This window comes from Canis lupus, chromosome 16 (genome assembly GCF_011100685.1).
Source record: "Canis lupus familiaris isolate Mischka breed German Shepherd chromosome 16, alternate assembly UU_Cfam_GSD_1.0, whole genome shotgun sequence".
NCBI lineage: Eukaryota > Metazoa > Chordata > Mammalia > Carnivora > Canidae > Canis > Canis lupus.
In genome coordinates this window covers 1,112,126-1,134,225 of record NC_049237.1, presented here as the reverse complement: position 1 = coordinate 1,134,225, position 22,100 = coordinate 1,112,126, and the positions used below count along the sequence as shown (strand labels likewise).

At 47.1% G+C, this 22,100-nt stretch overlaps 1 protein-coding gene across 1 annotated transcript; it reads left to right on the top strand.

The window, feature by feature from the left end:
* Positions 1-1,498: 1,498 nt before the first annotated feature.
* LOC119877114 (ral guanine nucleotide dissociation stimulator-like) lies at positions 1,499-20,768 on the top strand. The gene is made up of 8 exons (XM_038560559.1): positions 1,499-1,556; positions 15,124-15,208; positions 15,511-15,628; positions 16,015-16,143; positions 17,686-17,879; positions 18,472-18,528; positions 19,242-19,435; positions 19,669-20,768. Exons 1-8 carry the CDS (start codon positions 1,499-1,501, stop codon positions 20,130-20,132), a joined length of 1,299 nt encoding a protein of 432 aa, XP_038416487.1. The 3' UTR covers positions 20,133-20,768.
* Positions 20,769-22,100: the final 1,332 nt, after the last annotated feature.

Below are 22,100 nucleotides of genomic sequence, written 5' to 3'. Positions count from 1 at the left end.
AGATGCCATTCATTAAGTGGAGATGAGGTCATACTATGTAGACTGGATCCTTAATCCATTATGACCGGTGTTCATAGAGAAGAGAAGACACATAGACACATATGATGAAAGAGGAGGAAACCAAGTAGACAAAAATCATGAAGGGCATTGAATATTTGATTATAAATTCTAGCTGACATTTATAGAATACAACATCCAACTATTGCAGAACACAGGCTTTTCGTGTGTACACGGAACATTCACCAAAATAAGCCATGTCTCAAAAAATCTCAAAAGATTGAAAAACTACACAATATGTTCTCTGACTGCAATGGAATTAAACTAAAAATCAACAACTAAAAGATACCCAGAAATTTCCATCGTATTTGGAAATGAAGAGTAACCTGTAGGTAAAAGGAAAATTTACAATGGATCTTAGATGGTATTTGAACTAAACAGTGAACACAAAACATATCAAAATATATAGGATGTGGTTAAAGCAGTACTAATAGGAGAATGTATAACTCTAAGACATTTATTGAAAAGAAGAAAGATCTCAAATTAATGATGCAAGTTTCTTCTCAAGAAGGAGGGTTTTCAGTATTAGAGCAATTGGATGACTGTATGGACAAAGACAACCTTGATCCTTGCCTCACATCATACAGAAAAATTTATTTTGAGGTGGATTATAGACCTATAGGTAGAAGGTAGAATTATAAAGCTTTTAGGAATAATAGGACACAAAAAGCACTAACCCTAAATAAAACATTTACAGAATGGACTTAATTGAAACGTAAAATTTCTACTCATCACAAGTCACCATTAAGTACATGAAAAGGGAAACCGCACAGTAGGAGAAAATAGAAACATTACTTGTTACAATACAATTCATGTATTTGACAAAGGATTTATATGCAGAATATAAGGATTCCCATATATCAGTAATAAGAAAGATAAACATCCCAATTAAAAATGGACAAAAACTTGAAAAGGAACTTCATAAAGAAATATCCAGATGGTCCGTAAATGTATAAAAAGGTGTGTGACATCACTAATCATTGGGAAATACAAATGAAAACCACCAGTGCACACCCACCAGAACAAATACAATTCAGAAGACTATCAGTGGCAGGTGTGAAGACATGGAATGCCTGAAACTCTCATATTGCTGATGAGAGTATAAAATGGTAAATTACCTTGGAAAACTGTTTAAGAGTTTCTAATCAAGCTGAACATGTACAGTAATTTCACTCCTCCAAGAGAAATGTGTGCATTTTCACAAAATAGCTTGTACGGGAATGTTTATAGAGCCTTACCTCATAGTAGCCCTCAACAGGAAACAACTCCAAATTCCATCTATAGGTGAATGGATAAACAAATAGTGCTATATACATACAATGGAATATTACTTAGCACTAAAAGGAACAAAGAATAGATACAATCGATCCTTATTATCTATGGATTCTATGTTTGAGCATTTCCCTATTTGCTGAAATGTATGTGTAAGCCTAAAAGCAATATGGCGCTCATGACCATTCATGGACATGCACAGAGTAGCAAAAACTTTGAATTGCCTGGTATGCAGGTTTCCAGTGAGGATGAATAAAGTCATGCTGTCTCTTTCTGTCTCAGCCCTCATACTATAATCACGTAGTATTTTTGTGGTCTATTTAGTTCTATGTTTGTCATATTTTTATGCTTTTTGATGATGATTTCATTGTTCAAAGTGGCCCAAGTGTAGTGCTGAAGGTTCCTAAGTGCTTCTAAGTGCAAGAAGACTGGTGTTCCTTTGTTTTTTAAATATTTTATTTATTTATTCATGAGAGACAGAGAGAGAGAGGCAGAGACAGGCAGAGGGAGAAGCAGCCTTCATGCAGGGAGCCTGACGTGGAACTCGATCCTGGGTCTCCAGGATCACACCCTGGGCTGCAGGCAGCACTAAACCGCTGCGCCACCAGGGCTACCCAAGACTGGTGCTCCTTACAGAGAAAATACATGTGTTGGATAAACTTCTTTCAGGCACATGGCTCATATAGTGCTGTTGGCAGTGAGTTCAAAGCTAATGAATCAACAATATGTATTAAATAAGGCATCTTTAAATAGAAACACACATAAGGCAAAGTATTTGTTTTGATTTTGCTTGTTTACATGTATTAATCAGTTGACATACATATATAAATATCGGTATGTTTGTTTATATGTATCGATGAGGTGAGTTAAGACTGAGACTCACAGGAATCTACTGCTGTATTTCCCCTATAAGTGATTTCTCCCAGAAGCAATGGCCCAGTATTCACTAATTCAGTGTTTGTGGAGAATTTATAAAACACCATTACTGGGAACAACTAAAGATTAACTACATGCAACAACATGGGTGAAACTTATAGATACTGTGAACCATACACAAAAGGGTATGAACTATAGGATTCCATTTATATGATGTGTAAGAATAGCGAATCTAGTGGAAGTTGGAAAAATGATGGTGGGGAAGTACTGATTGGAAATAGTATAAGGACATTCTTTGGGTTAATGGAAATGTTTATATCCTGACGTGGGAGGTGCAAATTAAGATAGAATGCGAGAACCGGTTCTATTTAATAACTGCTTCCAACCCATCACTTCTAGGTTTGCTAGCTGCAATGTTCTACAGCCACATGGTGGCAGTGTTGTAGAACTGACCAAAATTCTCCCTGAAACTTAAGTTCCTGTTCTCTCTAGTTCAGGTCTTTAGTTTCAGGTTGTCTTCCACTCTCCTTTAAGTGATTTATGGCCTCTTTTGTGACACAGCGTGAACAATACCCTAAGGTGAGGACCTCACATTGGTCAGAGGCAAAGCTGTGGTATGACAAAGAATATCCTTATAGCCCGTGTTCCTTCCCTGGTCCTTCATGCCACTTCAGCTCCCTTCCTAAGGTCTACTTCTTGGGCACCTGAGGCTCTTAGGCTGTCAAATTCAATGACCTGAGCCTAATTTGCCTTTACTGGGAACAGGGCATTTACAGGAAAATTCAAAAGATAAAGGCGTATCATCCCCCTGTTATGTAATTTATGTTTCCAGAAGTAAAGTTTGGAAATGGGTTAAATGCTTGTCAATTGGGACCAACAAAAAGTGCTTTATTCTGTTTAAGCCAGGACAATAGGTACAAAATGGAGTTGCTTATGCTAAGCTCCATATCACCCAAACCAAGATGTAATGTAAGTACAGTTTTAGGGCTCCCAGAAATGGAACCAATCAAAAATCAGCTGACCAGCACTGGTTAGGTAATTTGTCTGATAGACCCCTGCCATCTCCCAAAGGACAGTAAGCTTGCATAATTAATGGGCTTTTTTGCTTTGTAAACTTCCTTGTTCCTGCTCCATTCTGCCTATGCAAATCTTTCACTTTCTGTTGCCACTTGGAGTTCTTTTGTAGTTGCTAAATTGGATGCTGCCCAATTCAATCAGTGTTTGCTTAAATAAAGTCTTAAAGTGTTTAGTATGTCTCAGTTTATCTTTTAATGATCCTTTTTCAGTCATCATGAACAAGAATGCACTAGATCTATATTGGAGGACTTTAGGGATTTTCAAGCTCTGTTGTTACGTAAGAAAAGCAAAATGCAGGGAAGTGTACAAGCTCAACAATGATTGAGCTTCCCTGTATGTGTATTTGTATAGGATTATACAGACATAAAGAAAAGTGGGGAGGGCAGCCCGGGTGGCTCAGCAGATTAGCCCTGCCTTCAGCCCAGGGCCTGATCCTGGGGACCCAGGATCAGTCCCCCGTTGGGCTCCCTGCATGGAGCCTGCTTCTCCCTCTGCCTGTGTCTCTGCCTCTCTCTCTCTGTGTCTCTATGAATAAATAAATAAAATCTTAAAGAGAAAAGAAAAGTGTGGAAAGGTACATACCAGGCTGTTAATACTGTTTACTTGGGATGAGATGGGAGTACCAGGAAAATCAGTTAAAAAGACCTTCACCAAAAAGACTCAGGTTAACAACAGCATGGATAATACTTTAATTCCATTTACCTGAATTATATATTCTGTGTGGATGTGTGTGTGTACACACACATATATATACATCAATCTATGTATAAATAAATCTAGTTTTTCTTTTCTTTTTAAAGATTTTATTTTTATTTATTCATGAGAATACACAGAGAGGAGAGAGAGGCAGAGACACAGGCAGAGGGAGAAGCAGGCTCCATGCAGGGAACCCGATGCGGGACTTGATCCGGGGTCCCCAGGATCATGCCCTGGGCTGAAGGTGGCGCTAAACCGCTGAGCCACCCGGGCTGCCCAAATCTAGCTTTTCTTATGTTTTCTGCCTTTTTTTTTTTTTAATTTTTTTTTAAATTTTTTTTTAAATTTTTTTTTTTTTATTTATTTATGATAGTCACAGAGAGAGAGAGAGAGGCAGAGACACAGGCAGAGGGAGAAGCAGACTCCATGCACTGGGAGCCCGACGTGGGATTCGATCCCGGGTCTCCAGGATCGCGCCCTGGGCCAAAGGCAGGCGCCAAACCACTGCGCCACCCAGGGATCCCTTTTTTTTTAAAGTTTTTTTTTTTTTTAATTTTTATTTATTTATGATAGTCACACAGAGAGAGAGGGAGAGGCAGAGACACAGGCAGAGGGAGAAGCAGGCTCCATGCACCGGGAGCCCGACGTGGGATTCGATCCCAGGTCTCCAGGATCGTGCCCTGGGCCAAAGGCAGGCGCTAAACCGCTGCACCACCCAGGGATCCCCTGTTTTCTGCCTTTTATACTATGTCTAGACCTTGCCCACACTAAAATTATAAAAGTATTTTATTGCTATTTCTTCTGGATAGCTTTGCTTTATTTTATACTTTTGTCCTTAGTCCATCTGAAATTTATTTCCATATAAATTGTGTGGTAGGGATTGAATAAAATTTTATTTTCTCAGTCAGCTGCCTGAGAAGATATCCTCTTTTTTTTTTTTTTAAAGATTTATTTATCTATTTACGAGAGACACAGGCTGAGAGAGAGCGAGGCAGAGACATAGGCAGAGGGAGAAGCAGGCTCCTCACAGGGACCCTGATGTGGAACTTGATCCTGGATCCCAGGATCACGAGCTGAGCTGAAGGCAGACGCCCAACTGCTGAGCCACCCAGGCGTCCCTATCCTCTAACTTTCTAAAAGGAGCTGTAGCATATTGGCAGGCTGAGTCTCAGTGGCAAAGCAGTGTTGAGTATGGATTCAGAACATGATTGTGAAGCTGCCTTATGGCACTGGAAGGGTAGGGATCAAGATCTCTGAAGACAGCAATGGTAGGGCAGGGCCAGTGTGACATTTGGCTGTAGCTGCTCGCACCTGGGCGACCCCTATTGTTCATGGAGGCTCCTACCATCTCTGATCTTCCCAAGATGGGTAGAGGTTAAGAGATTTTTTAAATTATATTTTCAGTATTATTTTTACTAGTTTTCTCTCTAGGTCTTTATAGTCCCTTTTCTCAGAAATTGAGAGAAAGTGACATGTTTCCTTGGCTTCAGGCAGAGTGGCCCACTTCAGTGGCTATTCTCTATTAGCAAGCAAGCATATCTATAGCCAAGGCTGTTATGACTTCCAGGCCTTTCCATCTCACTATCTGACCAAGGCAACTTCTCAGAAGTCAGAAACAGTAATGCTTACCTCCTCCTTTTGTTTGATTCTTTATCTCAATGCTCAGAGTTTTCATTACCATTTATTTCAGGATCCCCCAGGGCTGAAAGGACTCGAGAGTCTACCTTATAACACTGGATCTCCTAGAGAGAGATTGTAGATTCTCCCAGACATCTTCTATCCTCTTTGCTCTACAGGTAAGAGAGAAAAATGAGTGTGATACCATTTCTGGCTAAATAACGATAATGTTTTAATAATAAATTTATTTTCTATTGGTGTTCAAGTTGCCAACATACAGAATAACACCCAGTGCTTATCCTGTCAAGTGCCCCCCTCAGTGCCCGTCACCCATTCACCCCCACCCCCCGCCCTCCTCCCCTTCTACCTCCCCTAGTTCATTTCCCAGAGTTAGGAGTCTTTATGTTCTGTCTCCCTTTCTGATATTTCCTACCCATTTCTTCTCCCTTCCCTTCTATTCCCTTTCACTATTATTTATATTCCCCAAATGAATGAGAACATATAATGTTTGTCCTTGTCTGATTGACTCATTTCATTCAGCATAATACCCTCCAGTTCCATCCACGTTGAAGCAAATGGTGGGTATTTGTCATTTCTAATGGCTGAGTAATATTCCATTGTATACATAAACCATATCTTCTTTTTTTTAATAAATTAATTTTTTATTGGTGTTCAATTTACCAACATACAGAATAACACCCAGAGCTCATCCCATCAAGTGTCCCCCTCAGTGCCCGTCACCCACTCACCCCCACCCCCGCCCTCCTCCCCTTCCACCACCCCTAGTTCGTTTCCCAGAGTTAGGAGTCTTTATGTTCTGTCTCCCTTTCTGATATTTCCCACACATTTCTTCTCCCTTCCCTTCTATTCCCTTTCACTATTATTTATATTCCCCAAATGAATGAGAACATACACTGTTTGTCCTTCTCTGATTGACTTACTTCACTCAGCATAATACCCTCCAGTTCCATCCACGTTGAAGCAAATGGTGGGTATTTGTCGTTTCTAATGGCTGAGGAATATTCCATTGTATACAAAAACCACATCTTCTTTATCCATTCATCTTTCGATGGACACCGAGTCTCCTTCTACAGTTTGGCTATTGTGGACATTGCTGCTAGAAACATCGGGGTGCAGGTGTCCCGGCGTTTCATTGCATCTGAATCTTTGGGGGTAAATCCCCAACAGTCCAATTGCTGGGTCATAGGGCAGGTCTATTTTTAACTCTTTGAGGAACCTCCACACAGTTTTCCAGAGTGGCTGCACCAGTTCACGTTCCCACCAACAGTGCAGGAGGGTCCCCCTTTCTCCACATCCTCTCCAACATTTGTGGTTTCCTGCCTTGTTAATGTTCCCCATTCTCACTGGTGTGAGGTGGTATCTCATTGTGGTTTTGATTTGTATTTCCCTGATGGCAAGTGATGTGGAGCATTTTCTCATGTACTTGTTGGCCGTGTCTATGTCTTCCTCTGTGAGATTTCTCTTCATGTCTTCTACCAATTTCATGATTGGATTGTTTGTTTCTTTGGTGTTAAGTTTAATAAGTTCTTTATAGATCTTGGAAACTAGCCCTTCATCTGATATGTCCTTTGCAAATATCGTCTCCCATTCTGTAGGTTGTCTTTTAGTTTTGTTGACTTTATCCTTTGCTGTGCAAAAGCTTCTTATCTTGATGAAGTCCCAATAGTTCATTTTTGCTTTTGTTTCTTTTGCCTTCGTGGATGTATCTTGCAAGAAGTTACTGTGGCCGAGTTCAAAAAGGGTGTTGCCTGTGTTCTCCTCTAGGATTTTGATGGAATCTTGTCTCACATTTAGATCTTTCATCCATTTTGAGTTTATCTTTGTGTATGGTGCAAGAGAGTGGTCTAGTTTCATTCTTCTGCATGTGGATGTCCAATGTTCCCAGCACCATTTATTGAAGACACTGTCTTTCTTCCAGTGGATAGTCTTTCCTCTTTTATCGAATATTAGTTGACCATAAAGTTCAGGGTCCACTTCTGGGTTTAAATAATGATAATTTAAAGAAATTCCTGGGAATGTCTTTTGTTATGCCAAAAAGCTGGGACTCTCCTTTGTTATACCAAAGACAGAACAAGAAAAATTAAAAGAAGGAATGGCAAGTGATAGTAAAGATTTGATTTCATTCCAAACTAGAATCAGAATATAAAACATGTTTAAAAAAGGGATATCTGAGTGGCTCAGTGGTTGAGCATCTGCCTTCAGCTCAGGGTGTGATCCAGGGCCCTGGGATCAAGGTCTGCCTCAGGTTCCTTGTATGAAGCCTGCTTCTCCCTCTGCCTATGTCTCTACCTCTCTCTGTTGTCTCTCATAAAAAAAATATTAAAGAAACATTAAAATAGAAAGAAAACTCTCAACAGATGGTAGAAAGCCATTTTTTGTTGTTATAGAACAAAATAGACAGGTGCATCTTTAGAATCCATTAAAACAATGTTGAGACAGGATAGATGGGATCACATGGTTGGTTATAATGAGAGGAAACTGTTTAAAAGGAATGAGAAGTTCTCAAAAATGCAAATCTGATCATGTAATCACAAATGGTTCAATATAGAAAGCAAGAGGGTACTTGGAGAACTTGGTGTTTGTTGGGGAAGTACTAGGTAAGTTCTTGAATGAATAGTATGAAAAGAAGACAGAAGAGGGGTACAAGGGCATGGCATACATCTTGAAGGGTAACAACAGGGATGCTAAATTCTAAATGTAATGAAGTTTTTTTTTTTTTTTTTTTTTTTAGGCTATGGTGGTTTTACCAAAGAATCAAAGACATGTTTACAGGTATTAAAATGATCAAGAAAGGGATGTGTTTGTACTAGGAACTCATGGATTAATGTTCATGGCTTGATGGGTGTTATGGGTTGAAATGTGTCCCCCCAAAATATATGTTGAAGTCCGTCCTAACTGCCAATAATTTAAAATAAAATCCTATTTGGAAATATGATCATTGCAGATCTACTTAGTTAAGCTAAGTTCATACTATGTAGAGTGGTCCCTTAATCCAATATGATTGGTGTTCTTAAGAGAAGAAGAGATGAGAGAGACGTTCAGGAAGAATTCCACATGAAGACACTGACACATGAGGGGAGGATGTGACAATGGAAGCAAGGATCAGAAATGAAAGAGGAAATAGTATAGCTGATACCACAGGAATACAAAAGATCATAAGAGACTGCTATGAACAGTTATATGCTAACAAATGGGACAACATAGAAGAAATGGATAAATTCTTAGACACATACAACCTGCCAAGACTAAATCATGAAAAAAGAAAAATATGAACAAATTACTAGTACAGAGATTGAATCAGTTATCAAAAATCTCCCAACAAACAAAAGTCCAGGACCAGATGGCTTCATTGCTGAATTCTATCAAACATTTAAATAAAAATTAGTATCAATCCTTCTCAAACTTTTCCAAAAAATAGAAGAGGAGGGAACACTTCCAAACTCATTTCATGAAGCCAGCATTACCCGGATTCCAAAACCAGATAAGGGCAGCACAAAGAAAAGAAAATGACAGGCCAATATCCCTGATAAACACAGATGCATAAATCTTCAACAAAATGTTAGTAAGCCAAATCCAACAATACATTAAAGGGATGATATACACCATAATCAGGTGGGATTTATTCCAAGGATGGTTCAACATTTATAAATCAATGTGATGTGGCACATTAACAAAATGAAGGATAAAAATTATATGATCATCTCAATAAATCAGAAAAAGCATTTGACAAAATTTAACACCCATTTATAAGAAAAAGTCTCAACCAAGTAGCTATAAAGGGGACATAACTCAACATAATAAAGTCCATAGCCAACATCATATTCAGTGGGGGAAATCTCTAGGTTCAGAACCAAGACAAGGATGCCCACTCTCACCACTTATATTAAAAATAGTACTGGAAATTCTATCCCAGGCAATTAGGCAGGAAAAAGAAAAGGCATCCAGATGAGAAAGGAAGAAGTAAAATTATTGCCACTTGTAGATGACACAGTATTTTATATAGACAATCCTGAAGACTTCATTGAAAAACTGTTAGAACTAACACACAGATTAGGGAGGGGGCACGATGGTGGAGGAGTAGGGTCCCCAAGTCACCTGGCCCCACCAACTCACCTAGATAACTTTCAAATCATCCTGAAAACCACGCATTCGGCCTGAGATCTAAAGAGAGAACAGCTGGAATGCTGCAGTGAGAAGAGTTCGGGCTTCTATCAAGATAGGAAGATGGAAAAATAAACAAATAAAAAAGCCTCCAAGGGGGAGGGGCCCCCACGAGGAGCCGGGCTAAGGCCACAGGAGAGCCCCCAGGACAGGAGAGCCCAGGCCTGGAAAAGCAGGAACTTTACCAACCGTCCTGGATGGACAGGCACTGGCAGGGAGCTCGGGCAGGATCCTGGGAGGGGCGGGGATGCCCCCAGGCTCCTGGGTCACTAACAGGGGAGGGGCACCCCGGGGGAGAGCGCGCCCCGCTGCTGAGCTCCCTAAGGGGCTGGAGCAGGGCCCCGGGAGCAGCCTGGGCCGTGTAGGCCCCGGAGCCCAGGGCGCTGGGGACACAGCCCAGGATCTCGTGCTCCCCCTGGGATGGGCAGAGGCTGGGAGGCCACAGGGCAGCCAGGACGCTCCTGCCACCGGGCACCCCAAGCTGTGCAGATCAGTGCCCTGCCCCGGAGCATCCAGGCCCCTGCGCACTGGGAGCTGCAGTAGTTACTGCAGGAGCTGACTCTAGGGCTGGACAGCTGGCTGCCGCCACTGTTGTTCCTCCTCCTGGTGTCACCTTGTACCTGAGACTGAGCAGGGGCCTCACAGCTTAAACAGCTCCCACTGAGCCGGGCACCTGGTGGGGCGGGGCAGCTCCCCAGGGGCACACACCTGAGAATCAGCACAGCAGGCCCCTCCCCCAGAAGACCAGCTGGAAGGGGAAGAGCAAGTTCTTGACCAAGCAGTGCTGGAAAGCGCCAGGGGAAGTCGAGGGACTTACAATATATAGAATCAGAGGATACCCCTCATTTTTTTTGTTTTTTGTTTGTCCCCCCCTTTCCCCTTTTTCCTTCCTTTGTCCAGTACAACTTGTTTTTAGCCACTCTGCACTGAGCAAAATGACTAGAAGGAAGAACTCACCACAAAAGAATCAGAAACAGTACTTTCTGCCACAGAGTTACAGAATTTGGATTACAATTCAATGTCAGAGAGCCAATTCAGAAGCACAATTATAAAGCTACCGGTGACTCTGGAACAAAAGCATAAAGGAATCAAGAGACTTCATGACTGCAGAATTTGGATCTAATCAGGCCGAAATTAAAAATCAAGTAAATGAGATGCAATCCGAACTGGAGGTCCTAACGATGAGGGTTAATGAGGTAGAAGAAAGAGTGTGTGACATAGAAGACAGTTGATGGCAAGGAAGGAAGCTGAGGAAAAAAAGAGAAAAACAATTAAAAGATCATGAGGAAAGGTTAAGGGAGATAAATGACAGCCTCAGAAGGAAAAATCTACCTTTAATTGGAGTTCCAGAGGGTGCTGAAGACACAGAGGACCAGAAAGTGTATTTGAACAAATCATAGCTGAGAACTTCCCTAACTTGGGGAGGGAAACAGGCATTCAGATCCAGGAGATAGAGAGATCCCCCCTTAAAATCAATGAAAACTGTTCAACACCCCAACATTTAATAGTGAAACTTGCAAATTCCAAGGATAAAGAGAAGATCCTTAAAGCAGCAAGAGACAAGAGATCCCTAACTTTATGGGAAGAAGTATTAGGTTAACAGCAGACCTCTCCACAGAGACCTGGCAGGCCAGAAAGGGCTGGCAGGATATATTCAGGGTCCTAAATGAGAAGAACATGCAGCCAAGAATACTTTATGCAGCAAGGCTCTCATTCAGAACGGAAGGAGAGATAAAGAGCTTCCAAGACAGGCAGGAACTGAAAGAATATGTGACCTCCAAACCAACTATGCAAGAAATATTAAGGGGGACTCTGTAAGACAAAGAGGATGCCCAAAGAAATAATCCGCAAAAACAGGGACTGAATCGGTATCATGATGACACTAAATTCATAGCTTTCAATAGTAACTCTGAACATGAATAGGCTAAATGATCCCATCAAAAGACACAGGGTTTCAGACTGGAGAAAAAAGCAAGACCCATCTATTTGTTGTCTACAGGAGACTCATAAGGACACCTACAACCTGAAAATAAAACGTTGGAGAACCATTTACCATTCAAATGGTTCTCAAGACAACAGGAGTAGCCATCCTTATATCATCAGATAAATAAGTTTATCCCAAAGACTGTAGTAAGAGATGAAGAGGGACACTATATCACACTTAAAGGGTCTATCCAACAAGAGGACCTAACAATCATGAATATTTATGCCCTGAATGTGGGAGCTGCCAAGGATATCAATCAATTAATAACCAAAGTTAAGACATACTTAGATAATAATACACTTATACTTGGTGACTTGAACATAGCGTTTTCTAAAATCCATAGATCTTCTAAGTACAACATCTCCAAAGAAACAAGAGCTTTAAATGATACACTGGACCAGATGGATTTCACAGATATTTACAGAACTTTATGTCCGAACGCAACTGAATATTCTGAAGCGCACATGGAACTTTCTCCAGAATAGGCCACATACTGGGTCACAAATCAGGTCGTAACCGATACCAAAAGATTGGGATCGTGCCCTGCATATTTTCAGACCATAATGATCTGAAACTAGAACTAAATCACAAAAAGAAGTTTGGAAGGATTTCAAACACATGCAGGTTAAGGACCATCCTGCTAAAAGATGACAGGGTCAACCAGGAAATTAGAGAAGAATTAAAAAGATTCACGGAAACTAATGAGAATGAAGATACAGCCGTTCAAAATCTTTGGGACACAGCAAAAGCGGTCCTGAGGGGGAAATACATCGCAATACAAGCATCCATCCAAACACTGGAAAGAACTCAAATACACAAGCTAACCTTGCACCTAAAGGAGCTGGAGAAGGAACAGCAAATGAAACCTTCACCCAGCAGAAGACGACGGTTAATAAAGATTCCGAGCAGAACTCAATGAAATAGAGAGCAGAAGAGCTGTGGAACAGATCAACAAAACCAGGAGGTGGTTCTTTGAAAGAATTAAGAAGAGAGAGAAACCATCAGCCAGCCTTATTAAAAAGAAGAGAGAAAAGACTCGAATAAAATCATGAATGAGGAGAGATCACCACCAACACCAAGGAAATACAAACGATTTTAAAAACATTATTCCATTTTAATTACTCCATTTTCTCCATTCAAGATTCAGCTTTATTTCTTTTTTTATTTAATTATCTTCAATAAGGTTACTTCTCCTCTGCTAACTTCCTAGTTCTACATTTATATCCGTTTCTCTGTCAGTGCGCGTGGATACACAACCTGATTTCAGTTCAGTTGGTGGTCAAGCTGGAGAGTCAGTGCCTCCTGTCTACTTACAGTTCTGTGGCTGACAGCAGGTTTCCTACTTGTAAACACTCAGTCTTAAGACTCACTAGATTGATTCATCACGCTGCCTTTTGATGATCACCCTCATATGTTTCAATTCTACATGCCTACAACCACACTAATTCTTATTTTTAAGTCAATGTTAATTCTTCTTTTTTACGTCCATGTATATTCATAAATGGTCATGTTCATTTTTATATCCATATTCAAATAGGCAGAATTATTTCTCTCTCTCTCTATATATATATATATACACTCACACACGCACACAAATCTTGCTCTCATTTCACTCATACGGTCTGTACTTCAAGTAGAAAATTTTCATTCAGCTTGAGGAGATGCCTTTTGTTTGTTTTGTGGAGCAGATCTGGTGATGTGTTTCCTCTGTTTTGTGGGATATGATTCAGAATTCCTGGGTTTGTGCCTCCCTGCTTGCGGGACACCTGCTTCTCCCTCTCCCTCTGCCTGTCTCCACTGATCATGCTCTCTCCTCTCTCTTTCTCCCTCTCTCTCTTAAACAAATAAATAAAATCCTAAAAATTAATACTACTTCTAATAAATAACACACAGAGTGAGCATAAAGGTGGACATGCAGGCCTGCTAGACCTGGCTGGAGACCCCCTCCCTCGTGCCTGTGTTTGTCATCTTCCCCTTGTGCTGCTGGCTGCAGAGGTGCATGACCTCCCGGGGAGGGAGGAGGCCCATGGAGGAGCCACCCTGGCTCCTGAAAGACCCCGTGAACGAGTTCAGTCTCCAATCTGAACAGCCACTCAGTGCTGTCAGCTGGGGCAATCTGTGCTGACGCGGTACTGACATTGGGGGAGTCACTTGGTAATTCAGCATAATGGGATAGACCTACAAAATGGGGATCACCAAATTAACTGAAATAGTTATCAGTCTACTAGTTTTCAAATGACCAGTGGATGCCTGCCTGGCTCAGCCTGAAGGGCGTGTGGTTATTGATCTCGGGGTCCTGAGTTTGAGTCCCTCATCGGGCACAGAGTTTCCTTAAAAAAAAAAAAAAACAAAAGCATAAGTATTTAAAAATGCTCCAAATCAATAAGGCTCCCACCACTGAGCTGGCCCGTGGTGGGATGGTCCTCCCAACTGCTCCTTCAGCCGCTGAGCCCTGAGCACAGACGGTGCCAGAGCTGATAAACAGACCAGATCCTCCCTCTCGGAGCTCATGCTCCAGGGGGGAAGATGGACAAAATACGGTACAACATCAGGAATAGAAAGAGCAATTGCTCCCTAGAAAGAGAGCCTGGTGCTTCCCTGGGTCCTGAGCTCCGGAGGTGAGGCTGTGACGAACTGTGGGGCTTTGACAAACGAAGTGGCTGGGGCTCCAGGGGGCCACTGAGGGGAGGAGGTGAAGATCCCAGCAGGGCCACTACCTCGCCAGGATCACAGCCTGGGAAGGAGGCAGAAGGAGGGATGAAGCCACCTCTGTGTCCTCTGTTGGGGGCCAGGGCTGCCCCTCCCCTTCCTGAGGGGGCTGGGAAAAGGTTTAGTGGATGGAACTGGCTACAGACATGGAGATGTGACGGGGTGGGGGTGGGCACTGGCAGCCCAGACGGGAGGCATTCCAGCACATTCCAGTCTGAGGAAGAGCCCAGGTCAGGGCGACCCACTGGGTGCACCACTGTCCACAGCTCACCCAGTGGAAACGAGGGAATGGCCCGTAACACACGACAGGCAGGGTTTCAGGATAAGGACGGCCTCACACCTTCTAGGCCAAGACTCCCACACCTACTGTAGGGTTTGCCTTGGATTCAGGAGCCTAGGATCTTGGGAAGCTATTGCCCATCCCTGCCCCGGTGGCACTGTCATCTTCTGGGCCTCCAGAATGAGGGTACCGGTGCCCACGTGTGTGCACACAGGGACCTTGTGGGCCTGGACGCATGGACACACCAAGGAAGAACATGTGGTGGGAGGTATTTCCTGCATGGGACACCCGCCTCCAATGTCATAGATATGATGCCACAGTGGCCTGGGGACGTCTGGAGGAAGCACCTGCTAGGATAATCCCTATGCCACAGGCAAGAGGCAGACCATCCCCGACGGGCACAACGGCTTCTCCGGGGTGGAAACCAGGGAAGAATGGAAAGTTGCGTCTGAACCCAGGTGTGTTTCGAGGTGGGGCCCTGGCTGCACACAGTCCTTCCCTGGGGCCTGTGGAGAGGGGTGCGGTTGTGTCACTGTGTGCACACAGGCCATTGCCTGCGGTGGGGGGGGTGCATCGGCAGCCCCGAGCGCTGCTTCCTCCAGGAGTGGACTCAGGGAGGGGGTCCCAGGCAGTGAGGTCACTTCTTTCACAACAGAGGCCAACAGAACTTGGAACCCCTGCCCGGGGCTACATTCTAGTGCAGCCCCACCTCAGGCTCACTTTCAGGAGACTTTTGCTACTGAAAGATGTTCCCTGATAGATATACCAGTTGGGAGGATCTTGAGGAACCCCCGGAATGCGGCTGCTTCGAATGGTGGAGCTGTTGGTGCGACCGTCAAACCCAACGCCTCAGGGAGTTTTTCAGGAGGTGCCGGAGGGTAATACAGAGCAGGCCAGGCCAGGCCAGGCCACCTGTGCCAGCCATCCTGGGCAGCCCCACCCCCTCCTCTTCAGTTTCAGGGAACCAGGGATGTGTGGGCAGGTCGCATCCAGGCTGGAGGACCTTGCAGGGGAGCAGGTTCCCCGGTGATCCCTTCAGGGTCACCCTGATGTCACGGTGGGCAGGGTGGAAACAGGATTACCGGGGCGCCTCTTACCCGACTCGGAGTTAACCCAAGGCCCTGCAGCAGCATCCCTTTGCTCTCCTTGGGGGAGGTGTGTGCCGGCTGTGCTGTGGTGGGTCTGCAATGGAGTCAGCTGGGTGTGCGGCCCGGCCGAGGCGGCCAGACCGGGCGCTCAGGCCTCCTGCCTGGCTGCCCTGCAGTCTTTACAGAGCTCCACATGGGAGATACGGAGCGCCGCGCGGGAATATGAGTGCCGGTGGAAGAGGAAAGAGAAAATCCGCCACACCCCAGGGTCCAGCACATCCTCCGAAGACCTGCAAGGGTTGAAGGTGAGTGCAGGGGCTGGGGCCACCCGACACCCAGGGCCCCGATGCAGCAGGAAGGGCCCCGGGTCCCAGAAGCCAGCCTGTCCTCCCCTGGGCTCCCCCCTAGACTTCTGCTGCTACAGGAGTCTGGATTCCCCTTCTCCCCAAACTTGCCCCCATGGCCCTGCCCCTGCCAGGGCCAGATGCAGAGTCCCTGGGCACAGATTTGTAGGAATATCAGAATAGAGCCTTCAGGGGTGCCTGGTCACCCAGTGGTTTAGCGCCTGCCTTCTGCCCAGGCCCTGATCCTGGAGACCCAGGATCGAGTCCCGCCTCGGGCTCTCTGCATGGGGACTGCTGCTTCCTCTCTGTGTCTGCCTCTCTCTCTCTCTCTCTGTGTGTGTGTGTCTCGTGAATAAATAATAAAAACTGTTTTTTATAATGCTTTCTTTTCAAAGATTTTATTTATTTATTCACGAGAGACAGAGAGAGGCAGAGACACAAGCAGAGGGAGAAGCAGGCTCCGCGCAGGGAGCCTGATGTGGGACTGGATCCTGGGTCCCCAGGATCACGCCCCGGGCTGAAGGCAGTGCTAAACCACTGAGCCACCCGGGCTGCCCATAAAAACTTTTGAAAAAGAGACACACCGTGTCTCATCGCACACGCTCTCTAGTAGTTTGCACTGTGCTATGCTTTCTCCTAACTGGTGCTCCCAGGAGGCCCCATTGGCCTGACGTCCTTCCCCACCTTCTCCAAGGCTTGAGCATGGTCCTGGTGAGTTGGGAGACTTTTGCCCAAAGGGACACGGGGCTCACTGTACTATGTCTATCGCTCTGCAGTTAGGTTTTGAAGGAGCGCATCCCTGCCCCCCGTCCCCCCGGGGTCAGGCACAGGGGCCTCGTGTGCTGCACAACATGTCAGAGGCCAGTTGGTCCCAACAGCCACTGAGCCCTTCACTGATGCAGGACTTCGATGCGATTCCCTTCTGTTGCCAAATCACAGGGTGGCGCTGAACATCCTGCAGCCCTCACGCCCTGGGCCCTCCCACCCAAGGAAAGGTCTCCGTGTGGGCACCTCGACACAGGGACGTGTGGTCAAATTCAAGGGGTGAAGCCGTTAATGCAGGGAGGTGCTGTCAAAACTCAGCTGACAAGCGGCCCTGGGAGACTCACCCCTCCCACTTGAGATCCTTGTATTGATCCAAATTTTTTTGAAAATTTATCCTCTAAGATTATTTCTTTATTGGATAGTTTGTTTAAGAGACAGGCAGAGAAGCAGGGAGCAGAAGAGGGAGACACAGGCTCCTCAAGCACACTCTGCCCCAAGCGCAGAGCCTGCCAGGGGCGGGATCTCAGGATGCTGAGACCATGACCTGAGCCACAACCCACAGTCAGATGCCTAGTGACTGAGCCGCAGGCGTCAAGCCCCGTGTTCCTGCTGTGGGCACTCCTGCCCCCCCCCCCGCCCCCCGCAGCCACTGAGAGCTCGGGCTTTGGTCTGCGCTACAACTGCCAGGTGGTCTGGAGGCTACAGTGCAGGCTGCACGTCCCCTCTGTCCCACCTCAGGCTGAAAGGGCCTCAGCCCTGAGAAAGAATCGGATCTTCCCGACCACCCCCAGCCGGAGGGAGCTGCTGGAGCAGCAGGTAGAAGAACTGGTGCCCGCCTTGCTGTGCTTGGACGACCTTTCCATTGTTCAATTTATGGAAACATATCCTGAATTTGGCACCACCGAAGAGATCCTGGACCTGCTGTTTGCAAAGTGAGCACCCTGACCCTCCACAGCCCAGGGGGATGGGCCACCTACTGGTTGGGAGTCTTGGGAATGTTCCTGAACTTCCCGGCCCCTGGGGCTGCTCCTCTGACTGGAGTTGAGTCACACAGGGCCTTGTTGGGTCCTGTAGGGAAGCCCCTGGGGCCAGGCCTGTGGCAGGTCGGCTAGAGGGGCTGTGATTGTGCTCAGCAGTCGTCGTTCTCTCCCCATGACGAAGCCTGTGCCGCCTCCCCACCGTCACCAGGGTCTTGAGCTGGCCTGTTTTGCCACTGAAAGGGAGGTTTGAGTCCATCTGGGGTCTGTGTCCTGGGGCATTCAGGGTAGGGGTCCCCGGGGACACCGGGGCGCCCTGGCCCACTCGGATGTAGGCCATGGGCCTGGCCAGAGCCCTTTCATTCCTCAAGCATTCAGGAGGACCCAGCAGGTACAGACGCTTCTCTAGGAGCTGCCCGTGGCCCCACGCACAGAGCTGATGGCCTCCCAGGGTTCTGGACTAGTTGGGGTTCAGAGGGTGACAGCAACTATGAGGAGAGGTCGGGTCCACAGGATGGTTCATGTGAGGCCCCCCGCCCTCCTCTAGGTATCGATGCATCCAAGCGTCCCCCGAGAAAGGAGAAATCCAGATGCTCTGGGAAAGGTGAGTGAGCTCTGGCTCATGCAGGAGGGCCTTCCCTCTCCAGGAGGGCAGCGAGGGGACTGTGGGTCGGAGGGGCTGCTGGACCCTCACCCGTCAGCAATTCCTGTGGCAGGGTAAAGGTCTGAGGCCCCTTCAGGAAAAGAGCAAAGGAGACCCGTGGGTGAGGTGCGGGCGGGCTTTGTGGGAGAGCACTGGGACCCCAAAGGGAGACCTCCTCCATGCCCATCCCCCCCAACCCTGTCTGCCCCACACCTGGGACGCAGAGCAGAGGGTGTGGGGAGCGTCACCCTCACCAATCTGGTGGCACCTGGACCCGGGTGCATGGCAGGTGCTCAGGAGAGCCAGTGAGTGCTCACGGACCAGACGGCCCCCGCCCCGGGGGAGATTAGAGTCAGTGGAAGGACACCCCCTGGGGGCCCCTCGTGAGGGAGGCAGGGCAGACCCACGGGAGGGAGGTTCCCCGGGAAAGACAGTGATGGTCACACCGCTGGTCATGGGCTCCCACGCACAGAGGCTTCGTGCCAGCCCCTCCTCAGTGAGCAGGCCTGTGGCAGGCAGGACCGCCAGGTGGCAGGTGGACAAGGAACAGCACTTGCCTCCGACAGCCCCGTGCGGGAGGCCGAGGGCCCCGGTTTCCTGCCGGGCTTCCCCGGGACACCTCTGTGTGAGGGAGCCCTGTCTTCTGACGCCTCTGCCCACCTGTCCCTCCCCAGCACCATGACCTCCTTCCTGACCATCTGGCTGACCTACTACGAGGAGGACTTCGACGATCCCCCAGAATTTCCTGCCCTGACAAAGCTGATGAATTTCACGGGGCAGTACTTGCCAGACTCAACGCTGGACCGTCGAGTCAACAGTTACTCTGAATATTTAAGAAACCTCCATCAAGCGGAGTTTGAGGGTGGAGGTGAGGAGGACTGGGGTGGCCGAGTTGGGGACAGGGTGGGCCACACAGATCAAGCCTCCGTGCTGCTGGGCCAGGAGCACTGGGTAGGCTCACACCCCATCCCCACGGGCTGCAGTCTGGGGAGACCTCCCAGGGCTCTTGCACTCACACACGTTGAGCGGTGGGAAGAGGGTCCTTGATTTGAGAGGAACGTGGAAAGTCCATCCTGGTGATAATACTTTGTCTTCTTGGAGATGATACTGTGTCTTCGGACCGCGAGCAACACCGTGAACCACCCCAAGAGCGCGCCCGAGCTTCGACGGAGGGGCCTGCTCCACCTTCAGGGTCTCAGGGGATGGAGCTGGTCCTGGCCGATGCAGCTGAGGGATCGGCCCAAGCCCTGATGCCAGCTGCCGTTTACAAGGTAAGACACGTGATGGTCAGACCTCTCCATCCCTGTGCTGACCCGGAAGAACCACCTGCACCCTTGGGAGCGCTGGAGGCCGAACGGGCCCCACCACCGGCTATCGAGGTCATCAATGGGCCGGAGCAGCCGCCTCACTCAGGGGAGCAACCGGCTTCGGACCCCGAGCAACACCCGGAACCACCGCGGCAAGAGCCCGCCCGAGGCCGACTGTGGGGCCTGCTGCACCTTCAGGGTCTCAGGGGATGGAGCTGGTCCCGGCTGCTGAAGCTGAGGGTTCGGCCCGAGCCCTGATGCCAGCTGCCGCTTACAAGGTAAGACACGTGATGGTCAGACCTCTCCATCCCTGTCCTGACCCGGAAGAACCACCTGCACCCTTGGGAGCGCTGGAGGCCGAACGGGCCCCACCACCGGTTATCGAGGTCATCGATGGGCCGGAGCAGCCGCCTCACTCAGGGGAGCAAACGGCTTCGGACCCCGAGCAACACCCGGAACCACCGCGGCAAGAGCCTGCCCGAGGCCGACTGTGGGGCCTGCTGAAGCTCCTGGGCCTGAGGTGATCGAGCCGGTCCCGGCTGCTGGTGCTGAGAGCTAGGCCTGGGACGAGATGACGGCTGCTGAGGTCAAGCCAAGGTACCTGGTGGTCACACCTCAGATTCACTGCCCCGACCTGGAGGAGCCACCTGCTTCTTGGCCACCCCAGAAGGAGGAGCAGGTCCCGGCGCTGGCTCTCGAGTTCATCGAAGGGCCAGAGCTGCCACCTGCCTCAGTGGGGCCACAAGGCTCGGCCCCCGAGCAGCAGTTCGTGATGGCTGCAGCACAATTGAAGCCTCCCCTCCCCTTTCGTTGTGCTGTTTCTGTATTTTGTGTTTTTCATAATTTCTTCATGAATTTTATTTGTAATAAAGGATAAGTTAACTTTATGCAAAATTGACTCTGATGCTTTTAAATAATACATCATGGTACTTTAGGTCCATTCATACTTCCAAGCTCGTTCTATGAGGCCAGCATCACCTTAATTCCAAAACCAGACAAAGACCCCACCAAAAAGGAGAATTATAGACCGATATCCCCGATGAACACGGATGCAAACATTCTCAACAAGATACGAGCCAACAGCACCCAACAGTACATAAAGAAGATTACTCGCCATGACCAAGTGGGATTGATCCTCTGGATGCAAGGCTGGTTCAACACTCGTAAAGCAGTCCATGGGATGGATCACATCAACAAGAGAAAAAACAAGAACCAGATGATCCTCTCAATAGATGCAGAGAAAGCATTTGACAAGATACAGCATCCATTCCTGATCAAAACTCTTGAGACTGTAGTGATAGACGGAACATTCCACAGCATCTTCAAACCCATCTACGGAAAGCCCATAGCAAATATCATTCCCGATGGGGAAACACTGGGAGTCTCTCCCCGAAGATCAGGAACACGACAGGGACGTACACTCCCACCACGGCTACTCAACATACTACTACAAGTCCTAGCTTCAGCAATCAGGCAGCAAAAAGAAATAAAAGGCATTCAAATTGGCAAAGAAGAGGTCAAACTCTCCCTCTTCGCAGATGACATGATACTGTACCTAGAAAACCAAAAGACTCCACCCCAAGATTGCTAGAACTCATACGGGAAATTCGGCGGCGTGGCAGGATACCAAATCAATGCCCAGAAATCAGTGGCATTTCGATACACTAACAATGAGACTGAAGAAAGAGAAATGAAGGAGTCGGTCCCATTGACAACTGCACCCAAAAGCATGAGATACCTAGGAATACACCTAACCAGAGAGGTAAAGGATCCCGACCCGAAAAACTACAGAACACGTCTGAAAGAAACTGAGGAAGACACAGAGAGATGGAAAACTATTCTGTGCTCCTGGATTGGAAGAATTCATGTATTGGGAAAACGTCCACGTGACCCAGGGCAATTTACACATGGAAGGCAATCCCTATCGAAATACCATGGACTTTCTTCAGAGAGTTGGAACAAATCATCTGAAGATTAGTGTGGAATCAGAAAAGACCCCAAGTAGCAGGGGAATATGAAAAAAGAAAACCAGAGCCGGAGCATCACAATGTTGGATGTCAAGCTGTGCCACAAAGCTGTGCTCATCAAGACAGTGTGGTACTGGCACAAAAACAGACACACAGATCAACGGAACAGAACAGAGAATCTAGAAGTGGACCCTCAACTCTATGGTCAACTAATATTCGAGAAAGCAAGAAACACCATCCACTGGAACAAAGACAGTCT

What these genes read in the sequence shown, in the direction of transcription:
- LOC119877114 (XM_038560559.1), top strand. Translation starts at nt 1,499, where the DNA reads ATGGCGCTCATGACCATTCATGGACATGCACAGAGTAGCAAAAACTTT. An exon ending in TTTTCAGGAGGTGCCGGAGG is followed by an intron (nt 15,629 to 16,014) that starts GTAATACAGAGC and finishes GCTGCCCTGCAG; the next exon opens with TCTTTACAGAGCTCCACATG. An exon ending in ATCCAGATGCTCTGGGAAAG is followed by an intron (nt 18,529 to 19,241) that starts GTGAGTGAGCTC and finishes GTCCCTCCCCAG; the next exon opens with CACCATGACCTCCTTCCTGA.